Genomic DNA, 15,330 nt, shown 5'->3' with positions numbered 1-15,330 from the left:
CTCTGAATTCGGCACTTTAAATATAACGATGTAAGTTAGATATACTCCCTACTAAGCGGGATCTTATAAGGCATTCGGTCAATCTTTGATTTGCATCTTTTTCGAGGTCTTTATAACAAGCTCTAATACAATCTATCGCCTATGTTAACTTAATCTATTAATGGTTCTACATAGGAAGGAGTCTTACCTTCGATTTATGAATGTGCTGATGCTTGAAATCCGAATCGAATTCGGGCTCGCTGAAATAGCTCTGATCCTGATCCCAACTAGAAGGCGCCTGGGGTAAGGGCTGCGGTATGCCCGGACCACCAGGCAGAATCTGTGGAGGAGCGGCTACCTCTGTCGACTCAAACAGACGCAAGACGGAGCGATCGCGAATTTCGCGCAGATGGGAACGTACATCTTCCAGCTCATAAAACATGTCCTTACTGGCATCGTGTATGTAGATCTTAACGTTGGGTCCTTCCAAGTACGACATTGTCAGCTGACGGGGAAACGAGCGCACGAACAACGCACGCACCGTATCTATCGAGGTGATTTCATTTGGTAGCAAAGCTCGCTTGGTCTCTGAGCGATATTGCAGAAAGACAAGTCCAAGCGGTCTCTCGAGCGTCTTCGAGGGCGTTCGTACTACTGGCAACGAAGAGCGCTGTTTACCGCCTCGTCGAAAGCCAGTGCTGGCAGTTTCCACCTCAGACATAATGCCCGGATCGTCGTCAAATAGGGGACCCTGATTAACGGGTGCATAGCCGCGCATCGGTTGATTTTTCTTGTTCTTTTGCGCTCGTGTGCTCATCTGTTATAGAAAAAAGTTATTGATCTGATATATTGAATGTAATGGTGATTTGGCTTGCTTCTAAATCCATGGCTCGCTGCTGCTGCTGCGCCATTTGATGCGGATGCGGATGTTGGGAGCTGCCGTAGACCAGAATGTCACCGCCGAGCGTGTGTCTGCGAGGATCATCGCGTCGCATTGCGCGCCTACGCTCGTCGCCACCTTTAAGAGAATATGAGAGAGAGTACATATATACATACAATCATCTGACGATGAAATTTAATGCTTACCTTGTTCGTTACTTTGCATGCGACCCGGTTTGTTTTCATTTTGCCAGTCTTCTTCTGAAAAACGTATCAATTAAGGAATACACTAAGCAATCGATCGTTTTTTGTATCGATACTATCGATAGCTTAAATTAGCAGAGGCTCTAATTGAAGTATTTGCACATATTCATTTGCTTATCTCTGCATATGAGCGCATGCACGCACCAAACTATGTTTGCGTGTGCTTTTGTGTGTGAAGACTTTCCGTGCGCTTTTCAATTCTATTTTATTTTATTAGCACTTGAGTGTTATAGTCTTGTATGCAAACACACACACAATATATATGCAAGTACATGTATGTATGTGTATGCAGCCGTTAATTTATACGTTATACTGTTTGGTTTTCTTACCTCCTTCTCGTCCTTTGCGTTTCTTCTTCGATGATGAGCTGCTGCTCGCATTGCCGCTTTGGTTAGTTGATGCACTTTTATCTTTACTCTTCCAACGGATCAACATTTTGTCGATTCACAAGTTATATTTGTATTTGTGCAATAAGTTGTGTTTCGTTTAAAAGTTCTTCTGCGTTAGCTTTGTACACTGCAACAAAAAATAAAAAAGTAAAATTTTCTTTCTGTATATGTGTGCTATATATATATAGATAACATATATGTATGTATGTGTGAGTGTCATACAGTCGACAGTGCGGGTTGTCTTGTTTAAACTTTGTTTACATTTTGAGCCGGTACGAATTTCGTAAATGTACGTATGAGCCTCTTTAAGTGTACATACCTACACACACACTCATGTAAGTAAATATATATTTTGATACCTTGTGTACATATTTGTCAAAAGTTTCTTACGCATCTTAAAGTAACAGTATAATTGTGTATGTGTATATGTGTCTGAATGTGTGTATGTATGTGCTTGTGTATGAGTATGTAGCATAATATGTAATGTGGGTGTGGTGGCAAGCATCGATAGACGCCGAATAAGTACGAATACTTTTGTTCCTTCGGGACCTGCAGACAAACGTATATATGGATATACATATGAATGTCTGAGTGACTTTCTCTATGGATATATTCATCTTGTTCTATACATATGTACATATAAGTATATCTCTTAAAATATCTATTTAAATTGGATTTCGGTATGCTTCTCAGCTGTATTTACATATGCATGCACGTATGTTTGTGTGTATGGGAGTGCGTATGTATGTCAGTTGGAAGTGACGCCTTTAGTATACATAAATGCATACGTATGCGAATCCCCGTATTTACTTTGGATTGAAACTCATTTAATACGAGTTTCTATTCACTTATTCACTTCAATTTTTAAATGCTTAAAACATTAATAAGAACTGTTAAGTGGGCTAGAAGCACATGCCTATATATATCGGTATGTATATATATATATATATATATATATATATATATATATATATATATATATATATATATATTTATATATATATATATAATAAAAAAAGTTAAGTTAAAAATATGTTGTAGCACTACCATGGCCGGTTGTTTAACGTCTAAATATATATCAGGATATATTAATATATATAATTCTAGACTTGTCGGTTAGATTTGGCTGATACTTGAGCTCATCTTGCGTTTGTTGCAGACGTCGTAATTGACCGCGTTTAAAACCCGTTCGATACGTTTTAACACTCGACAGCAAAATTATTTCTGGTATATCAGAATACGTTTCCGCCCTAAAAGCTACGCGGGATACCCAGTCACGACGCATGCGTTGGCAATCGCTGTTCCAGTGCTGCCAATATGCATGGGACAATCGCTCGGCAGTGCTGCCAATTTGCACAAACAAATTCAAAGTCTGCAAACCAAATGCTAATTGCCAGACAGGTAAATAAAAGAAAATAACTCAAAAATTAATTAACAAGAAAAGGCTTACAAAAATGATCAAAAACAATTTTGGTTTTCGAATTTAAACTGCAAAACATAAAAGAAAAACAATTTTTTAAATGGTTTTTTAAATAATTTATTTTCAAATTAATATATATAATACTAATTTGTTTTTCAATAATAGCTATGGAAACTATATGTATTTACATTTAAAAATGGATTTTTTCAGTTTGAAACTGTGCACACGCCTATGTGGCGCCATTTGCCATATATGGGGCGTATGAATAGCTTTCCATCAATAATAAAGAATAGAACAGAAACCTCTCTAGGTTGAACATGATATAAACATAAAGAAGTACACATCCTTCTCAGGACGCAAAGAGTAGAGTTCTATTTGTATCGTTTTATCTGTAGGTTATCCTATATAGCCTTAACTATAGGGAGTATACGACGGGAGGAATAGCTTTGTTTCATATAAAAATGTATTTTGACTTATTCTTCATCGCTTAATGTATATATATGTAGACAACAATGCACAAGTATTACAAATAGATATTTTAATATGTACATATAAAACGGACCTAACGAATTCAGGTTTTACAGATAACAGTTGTATAGTCCTATATATATATATATAAGTTAACACATAACATTTAATATAGGGTATTTCATAAGTTTATAACCAACCCTCGCTATCGCGTGTTTCGTAAGTTAAGAAACAGCCCTCGCAATTGCGACACTGCATACTTTGTATCAGCGCGCTATAACTGCAATGGTCAGCGGCGGTAACCAGATACTTTTGTTTACTGCAAGAGTTTCCGTTATTGCCTAAGATTGCTGAGTCGGCTTGCCGACCATGACATTGTGGTGTGATGCGAGTTTTGGCTTAGCTTAAGTGAAATATTCTATGTAGCTAAAAATCAGTTTTGCATTGAAGTTTGAAGAATAAACCCGCACTACTCCGGCACACCGCCGTAATCAAATTGTTATATTTCTGATCATTGCTGAGCCACAAGGCCAGTTAATAGAAAAGGGGGTGAAGTCAAACCCTCCAACATAATCATCATAAGAAGATTATAATTACCCGACCAACGCTGGACCTGCCACCGACGCCTAGCTCATCGCTGGACCAGCAACTTATTGATTAAGACTATAAATACCCGATCAACGCTGGACCTGCCACCGACGCCTAGTTCATCGCTGGACCAGCAACATATTAATTGGCGCCCAACGTAAAAAAAAAAAAAAAAAAAAAAAAAAAAAAAAAAAAAAAAAAAAAAAAAAAATTTTTTTTTTTGGAATTTAAATCAGAATTTCATATTGCGATTGCCTGACAACGTCATAGCCGAATGCGATGGAAAAACCCACACACTGCAGAGTTGCACCGCTTCACCTGGAGCCACCTTTTGTCGTCTGGCATTAGAGAGTTCATGTGCCAAAGAGCTCCATGCAGGTGGCACGGCACACTGTGAAATCCAGCCGAGCAACCTGGAAATAATCACCCACGTAGATGATGGAATCATCATTCTTAACGACGGGTCCGCAAGGATCCAGGTGGATAACGGCACTGAAATCCAAGTACACGGCACGCATCTCATTACGTTCGGGGACCGAGTCGCGATCAACGGGACTCTGTTTTACAACCACAACAACGTACGCAATAGAGTCCCGGGCATTGCCAACTCTCCCTTGCTGAACATCACTGCCAGCCAAGATGTCCTCAGCCTCCCTTATCTTCATCGTTTAAATGAACGTAATTTGGAGGAGATACAGCAATTCAAGAAAGACGCCGGAACTGATCAAGCTTATCGTGTGGCATTCATCATTGGAGGTATATGCTGTGCTTTAATCTGCATTGGCCTCACCCTTTGGCGGTTCATCGACGCAAGGAAGTCTGCGAAGCAATTACGAGAAGTCGTCGCCGGAATTGGGTCGGCCGAGGGCGGCCTTACACTTGAAGGGGGAGTAGTTAACACATAACATTTAATATAGGGTATTTCATAAGTTTATAACCAACCCTCGCTATCGCGTGTTTCGTAAGTTAAGAAACAGCCCTCGCAATTGCGACACTGCATACTTTGTATCAGCGCGCTATAACTGCAATGGTCAGCGGCGGTAACCAGATACTTTTGTTTACTGCAAGAGTTTCCGTTATTGCCTAAGATTGCTGAGTCGGCTTGCCGACCATGACATTGTGGTGTGATGCGAGTTTTGGCTTAGCTTAAGTGAAATATTCTATGTAGCTAAAAATCAGTTTTGCATTGAAGTTTGAAGAATAAACCCGCACTACTCCGGCACACCGCCGTAATCAAATTGTTATATTTCTGATCATTGCTGAGCCACAAGGCCAGTTAATAGAAAAGGGGGTGAAGTCAAACCCTCCAACATAATCATCATAAGAAGATTATAATTACCCGACCAACGCTGGACCTGCCACCGACGCCTAGCTCATCGCTGGACCAGCAACTTATTGATTAAGACTATAAATACCCGATCAACGCTGGACCTGCCACCGACGCCTAGTTCATCGCTGGACCAGCAACATATTAATTTATATATATATATATATATATATATATATATATATATATATATATATATATATTATAATTTTATAGGAAAACAAAAACAGATGTATATATATATATATAAACATATATAAATATGTATATATGTTTATATATATATATATACATCTGTTTTTGTTTTCCTATAAAATTATAATATATATATATATATATATATATATATATATATATATATATATATATATATATATATATATATATTGTTGTTGTTGCTGATGATGATGCATCATTTGTTGTGTCCCGTTTGCATAAGTTTTGTTTGCATTATTATTGATTTTATGTTCGGCTTAAATTATGAGAGAGAAAGGGACAGAGTGGGACATGGAAGAGAGAGAATACGGCGCACAGTTTCGTGCGAAAGAGACGCACTACTATCTGCAGCAGAAATCGGATAGAATTAAGAGCTAGAAATCTATGTCGTCTATAACTTATATATTTGCACTAGAGGCTATTAAAAGAATAATTTTGAACCGCTATATGTATATGTATATATATGTGTGTGTGCGTGAGTGTGTGTGTGGATGAAAATGTTTGGGTCGGGGAATGATTCAGTGTCGTTCCATGAACTTTAACCTAGTTTGCGACGTCTTGTCGACGAGGGCGTTGGCACGGTTGGGGGCGTAGTCGCAAGCGCCATAACAGGCAGAGCGACGGGTGAGCCATGGCCCGGATACTGTAGATGCTGCACCACAGACAGCTGTGGCTGCTGTTGCTTCAGCAGCTTGGCAGCCGCATGCGCTTCGGCTGCCATCACCGGCTGCAGTAGATCGCTGATGTTCTTGCCAACACCACAACCGCTCATGCCGGCACCTGCATTTCCATTATCACAATCGTCATCGTCTGAGATCAGGGAGATGCTTAGGTCGCTCGACAGCTTCAGCGAGATGGGCGCAGGTGGCGATGGCGCCACCATGGGCGCTACCTTGGCACGCATTGCGGGCGACAGTTTCTGCAGTTGCTCTGGCAACATATCATGCGCGTACTCCGGCACGCCACTGGAGGCGAGCCCTTCCCGTAGCTTGCTCAGCGACAGTTCGTAGATGCGATTCGCTATGACTGTGTGCACGGTCGTCTCATCCGGCAGCGCAGCCGTTTCCTCGTTGGGCACATCGACTCTCAAGAAGCCATCAAAGTGATTTTTGGGCGACGTAATGGTAGGTGTGCTGCAGCTGCTGGGATGGCTGTTGAACGACAACTCACAGGGCTGCCGCCGTCGCTGGCGCGCTTGGCAATTTGCTGTGGTTGAGCTACGCGGAACCAGCGAAACGGTCACTTCCTCGATGGTATCGGAAAAGGTGAGAGGCGCCAGCGGCGGTGGCGAACGCATCAGCTGACGCCTATTGTGGTTTAGCTTGATATCTTCGTCGTCGCTGGTCAGGACTATGCTCTCGTTTAACGTAGAGGCTGTAACTGCTGCGCGCGATGTAACATCTCCATAGCGCTTGCTTTTGCGAGGCATCAGGTGCATCGATGTCGAGTTCTGCGCCGGCGCATAGTCTACTGGCACCAAAGTGATGTTCGGCACATTTGACAGCTGTAAACTTCCAGGCGAGGCATATGCCCCGTGTCGAAAAAGTCCGTTGGCCGCGGGCGGCTTTGCTGCAGTTGGTTGCGATATGTCTTCTGCGTCGGCGTCGTCTCCATCGTCATCCGAGAGCAGGTCAATGGTGATGTCAGCAGGTAGTGCAGCAGCCACGTGACGTCGCGATACCATCAGATGGCAACGTCGTCTACTGCGATCAGTCTTCGAGGCGGCCGAGTGGGTCATGTAAAACTGCTGACGTTCCCTCAGCCGCTCCATCCATTTGCTGATGCGGCGCCTGAGGCGCCTGTTATCGAACAGATTGGATGAGATGTAGAATGGTTCGGAATGTTTGGTATTCATTGCTGCAAAACAAAATGGAAGCACTTTTATTGAATTCCAATCATCGAATGTACTACTCACTGCTGCCGCTGATGGTGCTGCTGATTTGAGCGTGATTATAACGATTTGCAAGAGCTGAGCATTGCCGCCCTGTGGCCAGGCCGAATTGGTGCAACCCACCCAGGTTTAGCACCAAGTACAGTTAGTTGTTGCCGCAGTTGCAACTTGCATAATTGCGTTGAATCCACTTAAGGTTTGGTTAACAAATGGGTACCAGTTAGCTACAGCTGCTGCTTTTTTCTAATTACCATCTTATACACGAATTTGTTTTGTTAAATTTCGTTGTTTTCGTCGCAGTTTATCGCGTTTGCGTTCAGTTTATGTTGCCTTTTGTTTTTGTTGTATTTTTTTCGTGCTGTTTATTTTGGTGTAGGGATGTAAAGAACTGCATCGATAGCAATGTTATCGATATATCAACATTACGACAAGCACACATGCAACCAAGCGCAATGGTTATTGTCTTGGCTAGCAACTGTTTGGCGGGATAATTTTAAACTTGATAATTAGACAATTTGATAATTTACGACTCAATGGCCAAAATTCATGAAATTCAAACGGCGAATCTGTTTTATTTATTATTCAATTAAACATCAAGATATATGTATAAATGTATATATTTATAAATACCGTCTAATTTGATTATTAGTAGTGCGACTTGTATCGTTGGTCTGTCAGTCAGTCAGTCAGTCAGCGGCTTGGATGTGTACTGATTTGTCAGGTCTCTTGTGAGTTGCGAGACGAATGGCTCCGACAGGCAACCCGAAGTTGGCTATCACATAGACCGACAGTTAGCTAAGGAAACCTACCAACACGACAGCCAGTCCGAACGAAAAGTTAATAAAAAAAGTTGAGCACAAATTGGCGCCACCCACAAATGTTGAGCTGCAGTTACGATTGGGCACATGCGCTTTCGCTTTGAGTGGCATTTCGCGAGCTTTCACTCAACACGAAGCAAGCCAGCTTTCTGCCAGCTTTTGGGTGCCAACATATTTTTGTCCAGCATCAGTCGGCATTTAGCCTTTATCACTGTTGTGTGCGGAGAGTTCGTTGTTTGTTTTTTTTTATTTATTTTAAATTAAATGGCTAATTATAATTATAACTAAAATTATATCAATATTTTCGATATGAAGATGGGATAGAAAATGATGTCTTATCTTATTACTGCCATTGTGTATACATGACCATATAGATAAACCGAAAACTATGAAATTATCTTAAATATTTTTGAAAAATTGTATGTTTTTGAAAATTATAATTATATATATGAAGATTCCGCTAGCAATATTCATTAACCACATTCAAGGCATTTTTGAAACAAATTTCAGACCCTTTGCAATCTGCTAAGTGCGATTTTAAGGTTCTTTTAATTCCGAACTGCGACTCAGGCTTTGGCAGCAGAGGCAGAGGCTGAGGCCGAGGCAGAGGCAGAGACAGAAGCAGAAACAGAAGCAGAGGCTAATGTCTACTTTAAATATTGCAAGCGTCGGAGTTAGTCTACCATTTAGCTTAAGGAAAACCGCCCACTCGGCAAAAAAGCGACTGGAGCGCAGGGAGGGGCGTTGGAGCGGGCTTTGTGGCGGAGATAGCATAAAGACAATAGACAGGAACCACAACAAAAATTATAGACTCAACTTGGCTTGACTTGCCACTTGGCCGCCCACAGCTCCAGTTGCCAGCTTTAGGTCTAGCTGCCTCGCCCGCAGCTCCAGTTGCAGCTCCAGTTGCGCTTTGGCCGCTTAAATTCAACAAGCGCGAAGAATAAAGCATTTGCCGCGTTTAGGCGCAAGCAGACCTCGACACTGACTCCGACTACGACACCGGCATTGAGTGTGACTACGACTCCGACACCGACACCGCTCCGACCCCAAAGGACGACCCCACTGCAATGGTTTCCTGCCTCAGACTTGGCTTGGGCTCAGTGTCGACTGCGCCGGCTGTGCCGGCTGTGCATTAAAATGAATTTCTTTTGTATGCGTTGTGCTTCGGAACCGTAAGACTCGAGCCGTAGTCGATTTGAATGAATGCACGTCCTTGCTGTTTTTGTAGCGGAGCTCTGAGCAAGGCTCAGCGGCAACCGCCCCTGTCCCCTCTCTGCTCTCTTTCATCCTTTATCCTTTTTCATTCCCCTCGCCGCCCTCATCAGTGGCGGTGAAGTGCTGGCACATCGATATTGCCCTCGTCCTTGTCGGCGTCATCGTCGTCGTCCACGTCCACTTCCACGTTGAGTTTGCTTCTTGACGTCGTTTGGCGGGACGTCTTTTAAGTGTTTGCATTTTTCAGGTGTTGAATTTTCATTGTACTTGTTTTTGCTGTTGCCGCACTTGTTTTCCTTTGCTTTCTTTCTCCACCCCTTTTCTTCTGGTTTTTTCCATTTTTTCAATTTTTTTCTTGTATTTTTGGCATTACGCCAAATGTGCAAAGCCAACAAAATACCAAAAGATTGCACATTGCACCTGTCTTTTGGACGGCATTTTGGTTTACGGCTTCAGTCTGCTCAGCTTTTGTGTACGTGGCCAAATGTGTGTGTGTGTATGTGTGTGTGTGTGTGGGCGGCTGCTCTAGGGTAATTCTATGACATCTCCTTGTTGCTGTTTGCTCTTATAGAATTTCTTGTTGTTGTTTTTATGGATGCTGCTGGTTAAAGATGGCGCCGTTGTCATCAACAGCCTGCCTTGTTAGTTCCTCAAACTACTTATACCCTGTTTGCCCAAATGCGCTCTGGGGCTCGATGCTGCGCACCCAATTGACAGAGGAAAAAGTCGAATATCCTCTACGCTGACCGCTAGGTTCAGCTAGGCCTAGTCTAGCGCCTTTTGAAGGGTAACTGACAGTCGGGCATGCGCGCCTAAGACAACATCTCACATGTGATTGCTTTTCTGCTTGTGTGTTGGGTTAATATAGCCATTTAACCTGCATTACCATTTTTTCCCTGCTGTCAACGGAAGATTATAATAAAATATATGAAATTAATATATTAATATATAAATATAGAAATATATAAATCGACATTTAGATATATATGTGATTTAGCTTACAGGCAAAGGCAAAGGCAAAGGCAAAGGCAAAAAGCTGGCCGAGATTCAAAGAAGTCTAATTGGGATGAAAAAGCATAAATTTAGCTTTTCCTTTTAGTTCGAATGGTATTTGGAGAGTGGGTTCAGCTGCACCTGCACCTGCAGCTACACCTGTGTCGTCTACCTGGACAGCGGCAAGTGCCCAGCAGCGGTAAGTAGAAATTTGCGTCAATAGGATTGTTAAAGAGGCTTAAGTTAAATGGGAAAACTTCCGAATCAATGAACCGCAAATTGCATGCGAAATGCCAAAACGAAAATGTCGCCGACCAACGGACCGTCTGCTATTTGAGCTTATGTGTGTGCGAGTGTGTGTGAGTGTGCACGAGTGTGTGTGTGCTCTCCATACATATAAGAATGACATAGTGAAACGATCCGTTCGCCTTGAAAACTGAACTGAAATCAAAGTCGCATATCTTAAGAGCGGCTTACTATTCACATAATTCTAATAATACTAAAGAACTTATGAACGAACATACACACACACACACACACACACACAGACACATACACATGTCCAGGTGGAGAAGGCTTGGCAAGAAAAACCAATCAGAGCTTAGCTTTTATTTAGTTTTGTAGTGCACTTCAGAGAGGTCTCTCTTTCTCTGCTAGACAGCGGGGTAGGTGGGGTCAGGGCTGGGTTGTTGACAGATCTTCTCGACTTGCATAGACTTGGTATTGTCAACTCTGTTGCAAAGTGGTTGCAACAATGCCACAACATGTTGCAGCGGCCACAGCTCACGAGTATAAGTACACAACTGTCGCTTTTATAGGGTATTTTCGAAATGGTTCACTCCAGCAACTCGAGTACACTCACTCGTCCTTAATGGCAATTTCATTTCCTTCAACAAGTTATAAAACATGTGCGTCTGTATGTGTGTATGTATGTGTGTACGCGTGTGTGCACGTACGTTAACTAGGGGTTGGTGGGGGAGGCAACAACAGCGATGACAGGGAATTCAATTTCGCGTATTTTCTTAACTTAATCCTTTTGACAAGCCATCAAGGACATACAGACAGATGTATGCATGTGTGTATGTATGTATGAGCATATTGATGCCAGCGCACATCCCATTTATTTATGAACAGTAAACATACATATACATGCTGCATAAACTGGCATTAGGCGGGTATACATATACATATATGTATGTATATTATTATATCTAAGCCCACGTTCATCCCTAGATCAAAGACGAATCCATACAGAGGATAAACGAAGCGATTGCCACTTAACTAGTCGCATTTGGAGGTGTTGCTTGGCTAGCTTACTTAACCAATAATTATTGCGTTGTCAGATTATATATCTCGTATTAAGCTAAGCCATCTATAACCACCCTGCGTTAGGGCATTACACCAGGCAAATGGGAAACAATCTGGGTATGCGAGTACATAAGTATACGGAAGACATGAAGATGACTGTGTGAGTCTTCTAGTAGTGGTCGCACAGTGGTTCATTACCATTGGCACTGCAGTTAGCCAAGAAGCTCATTATTGAACTAACTGGAGGTATTTCCCAATGTGAGAGGAGTTGAACCCACTGTGCGGCGCACAGTGGTACCTTGCTATTGGAACAGAATCAAGCGATGCAGTGCCTCAACTGCAATGCAAACCAACTTGACACACTGGTTTGGTGGGTACCTAGACGCGGCTCAGTGAACTGACAATCTGCTTCAACAGAGCTGTATTATCAGAAAGAGATCGACAGTCGATAGTCATATGTGTATCTGTAAGCAAATGGCAAATGAAACAATGTTTCCAAAGAGATCAAATATATGCAATTTCTTAAGTCTACAAGCAGCTGGCAACTATATGGCCCCACTGTCGCAGCTGTGGGCGCCTATATATATATATATATATATATATATATATATATATATATATATATATATATATATATATATATATATATATATATATATATATATATATATAAATATAAGCTACATGCTGTGTGTTTGTGTATTTGTTTATTATCCCTGGTAATGCATGCAAAGATGCTGCAAAGTAGCTTAATACTTTATGCTTGCAATGAAAGGACTTTTTACGATCGTATTATACTTGTAGGTACTTATATTTTTGTAGATATTCCACTCGTCTCCATTCGATACAAGCGGATAATGCGCAAGTGTCTGCATGTGTGCATGCATGCATCTATGTATGTATGTCTGTGTGTCGAGGTTGTCCCAGTCAGTTGGGGCTGGGATGTCCTTATCGTTCCCGTTCTCGTTCTCGGGTTCGGTTTCGTTTTCGTTTTCGCTTTTTTGGAGTTTGGTTTTGGTTTGTGGACGCACTTGCTAGTCCTATCGCCTTTTACACAAGGGTGCATGTTAAATGGGCGATACCATGTCGTATGAGTGATAGCTGGTGCGCATAAACTATGCAATAAATAAGTTTATTATCGCGCCGTTGTCGCTCGTGGTCGGTCCCCAAAAGCTGCAGCAGCCAAACAAATTTACAATTTATCTCTGACTGCTTCCTTTGCCTCCCTACCCACCTGCCTGCCTCTCTCTCTCTCTCATTAGGAAATTAATTCAGTTGCAATAGAAACTGTATTGAGAGAGAGAGATATTTTGTTATGTACCCACCGAATGAGCGGTCAATTAAAGTTCTGGCTATTGTCCTTTGAAAGAGGAAGAACACTATGTGCACGACTTTAGACTTTCAAATTAAATAGACTTAAAAAATAGATTTAAAATTCTCCCAAAACATACTGAAAAAACAAGGAAGAAGCGAAATGCACAAAGCATTTGGTTTTCGGTTTGGTTCCTCCTTTTTATACTTTTGTAATTATTTTGCTTCTGCTCCTAATTAATACAAATGGTTTGATACACAATAAAGATTTTCCAACTTGCCTCGTTACTGGGCGCTGCCCTCGCTGTTGCCTCTTGGCTGTTGGCTGTTGCCTCTTGGCTCTTGTTGTGGTTGTTGTTGTTGTTATTGTTAGTGTCCTTGTTGTCCTCGCAGAGTAAAAAAGTTTTCCCATTTTGAAAACTTTGTGTTTGTGGCGTTTCTACTGCAGTTGCACTCATACACTTGTGCTAATACACACACGCACATACAATCTCTCATACACGCATACGCACACACACACACACATATACATATAGAAAACGCTCTAATATCTACGCCCGTTATCTCCTTTGTTTTTCGCATTGCCTTTGCCTTTACCATATACTTTTCGACGTAGAAGTCGACGCCTGCGTCGACGTCATCAACATTGCCGTCTTCATCAACGTGCATTGTTTTTGTGTAATTTTGCAATAAACAGCAAAACAATTTAAAAAACGAGCCAACAACGTCGACAAAGCAAAGGATGTAACGTTTTGCCAAGTGGACCGACAGCGACTACCCTTGCCCCCTGGCGTCCTTGCTTCCCTGCCTCCATCTCCGCTTGCCCCCTTGCCGCGTTCTCTCTCGCCCTTCTTTTCCCACTTCCTCACTAAGCAACCAGCCGCGCACAAAAGTAGGCAACGAAAAAATGAAGCTCAAACAGAGCAACTGAAGCGCCAAATTTGGGGGAAAGCAGCTCTGTGCTGATACCCTGCATGGACTTCCAGCGTCCATGATTTGTTGCCAATCAAACAAATCATAGATAAAGTCTATCTGAGATAAGTTCTAACTGTATATCCGGTATACCATGCTTTGAGTCCGGTATACCATGCTTTGAGTAGCGCAATATGTGATGGCATCGATAGGCAGGATGCAATTGTTTTTGTGCCGGTTTGACAATTGAAGTCGAGCATAGCCAGTTAATGTGCGCTCGTGCAGGGTATATAGTGTGTACAAGGCAGTAGCGCAGTGTTTCGGGCCTGGTCCTGGTCCTTTAAAGTTTTAAGTGCGAGCGACCCACTGTCCATTTACCAATTTATATAGGAAACTTTTTTGCAGCACAAATACTTTTGGTTAAGTTTGTTTACTGTAAAAGAAAATGTTATGCCTCCATTTAATATGTGGCCTCTCCGACCATGATAGAGAGAGGGATAGCGAGAGGGGCAGAGAGATGGTGCATCTGGCGTAGTTAATTTGTTATTGTTAGTGGCTGCTGCTGCTGCCAACTTTGGCTTGCCTCGTATTGGTCTGGTTGTTCAGTCTGCCTTTGGTTAATTGAAATATATTTATTAACTTTGCCTTCAATTTGCATACTCTTTCAAATTTAAATATGCTTGCATTCATGAACATTAATTATTATCTCTATCTGGATCTGAATGTATTGTGTCTATGTGTGTGCGTGGACAGTCGTTTTGGAAGTTCTGGGCTGAGAGGGAGAGAAGGAGAGAGGGGCAAAGTGAGTTATGTAATTACCGCCGCGATGCTGCTCAAGTCGAAGGAGCAAGGAGGGGTAGCTAAGCTGGTAAGCTGGCTTAATGACTTCTCATTACCGTTAATTGATTTCAATTAAATCACGCCCGAAAAACAGCAGCTTAGACGCTACATAAAGGCAAATGCGACTGATGTAACCACAACAACTTAAACAACAATTACAAAAATAATCAGGAAACAACACAGCAGCAGTAACAACAACAACAACAGCAACAACAACGACAGCAGCTACAAGAGAGTTTGGCCGAAGCCTTCCGACGATAACGACCACAGTCCTAGAACAAGAACAAGAACAAGAATAAGAACAAGGCATCGAGCACAACAGAAAAGGAAATGTCTGAAAGTAAAACAGGGAAAGCTAAGTGGGCAGTAGATGGGCGGGAGATGGTATAAAGATAATAGGGAGATGTGTCTTAAGTGTTTGCTTTGCCACGTCCAGTTCCCTGACACGCACCAACTGACCACGCTTACGCCCTTGCCCTCGCCCACGCTCGCGCCCACGTCACGCCCAC

General features: G+C 42.0%; 2 protein-coding genes and 1 long non-coding RNA gene across 8 annotated transcripts in view; 1 reads left to right on the top strand and 2 right to left on the bottom strand.

Moving 5' to 3' along the window:
- The window catches only part of LOC111592138 (coiled-coil domain-containing protein CG32809), a 24,493-nt gene extending 21,604 nt beyond the window's left edge, over positions 1-2,889 (bottom strand). For 2 of the 6 annotated variants that reach the window (XM_030224111.1, XM_030224114.1), the window contains exons 1-5: positions 2,559-2,882; positions 1,452-1,638; positions 1,066-1,119; positions 855-997; positions 188-796 (exon numbers count right to left, since the gene is read on the bottom strand). In XM_030224111.1, coding sequence (XP_030079971.1) covers positions 188-796; positions 855-997; positions 1,066-1,119; positions 1,452-1,557 — 912 coding nt within the window. In that variant the 5' untranslated portion in view covers positions 1,558-1,638; positions 2,559-2,882. Of the gene's footprint in view, positions 1-187; positions 797-854; positions 998-1,065; positions 1,120-1,451; positions 1,639-1,772; positions 1,791-1,830; positions 1,853-2,558 lie in introns of those variants that run through there. The other 4 variants (XM_030224115.1, XM_030224116.1, XM_030224112.1 and 1 more) reach the window with 4 other exon arrangements.
- On the top strand, positions 2,861-15,330 carry LOC111592201. The gene is made up of 3 exons (XR_002750930.1): positions 2,861-2,912; positions 14,735-14,849; positions 14,916-15,330. It is a non-coding gene; the product is annotated as an uncharacterized LOC111592201 (long non-coding RNA).
- LOC111592180 (protein a6) lies at positions 5,708-7,759 on the bottom strand. The gene is made up of 2 exons (XM_023304250.1): positions 7,446-7,759; positions 5,708-7,387 (listed from the first exon to the last, which is right to left on the bottom strand). The coding sequence occupies exon 2, from the start codon at positions 7,383-7,385 to the stop codon at positions 6,069-6,071; it is 1,317 nt and encodes a 438-aa protein (XP_023160018.1). The 5' UTR covers positions 7,386-7,387; positions 7,446-7,759; the 3' UTR covers positions 5,708-6,068.

This window comes from Drosophila hydei, unplaced genomic scaffold, assembly GCF_003285905.1.
Source record: "Drosophila hydei strain 15085-1641.00,03,60 unplaced genomic scaffold, DhydRS2 tig00000358-arrow-arrow-pilon, whole genome shotgun sequence".
Taxonomy (NCBI): Eukaryota; Metazoa; Arthropoda; class Insecta; order Diptera; family Drosophilidae; genus Drosophila; species Drosophila hydei.
This window is presented reverse-complemented; position numbering and strand designations above follow the sequence as displayed.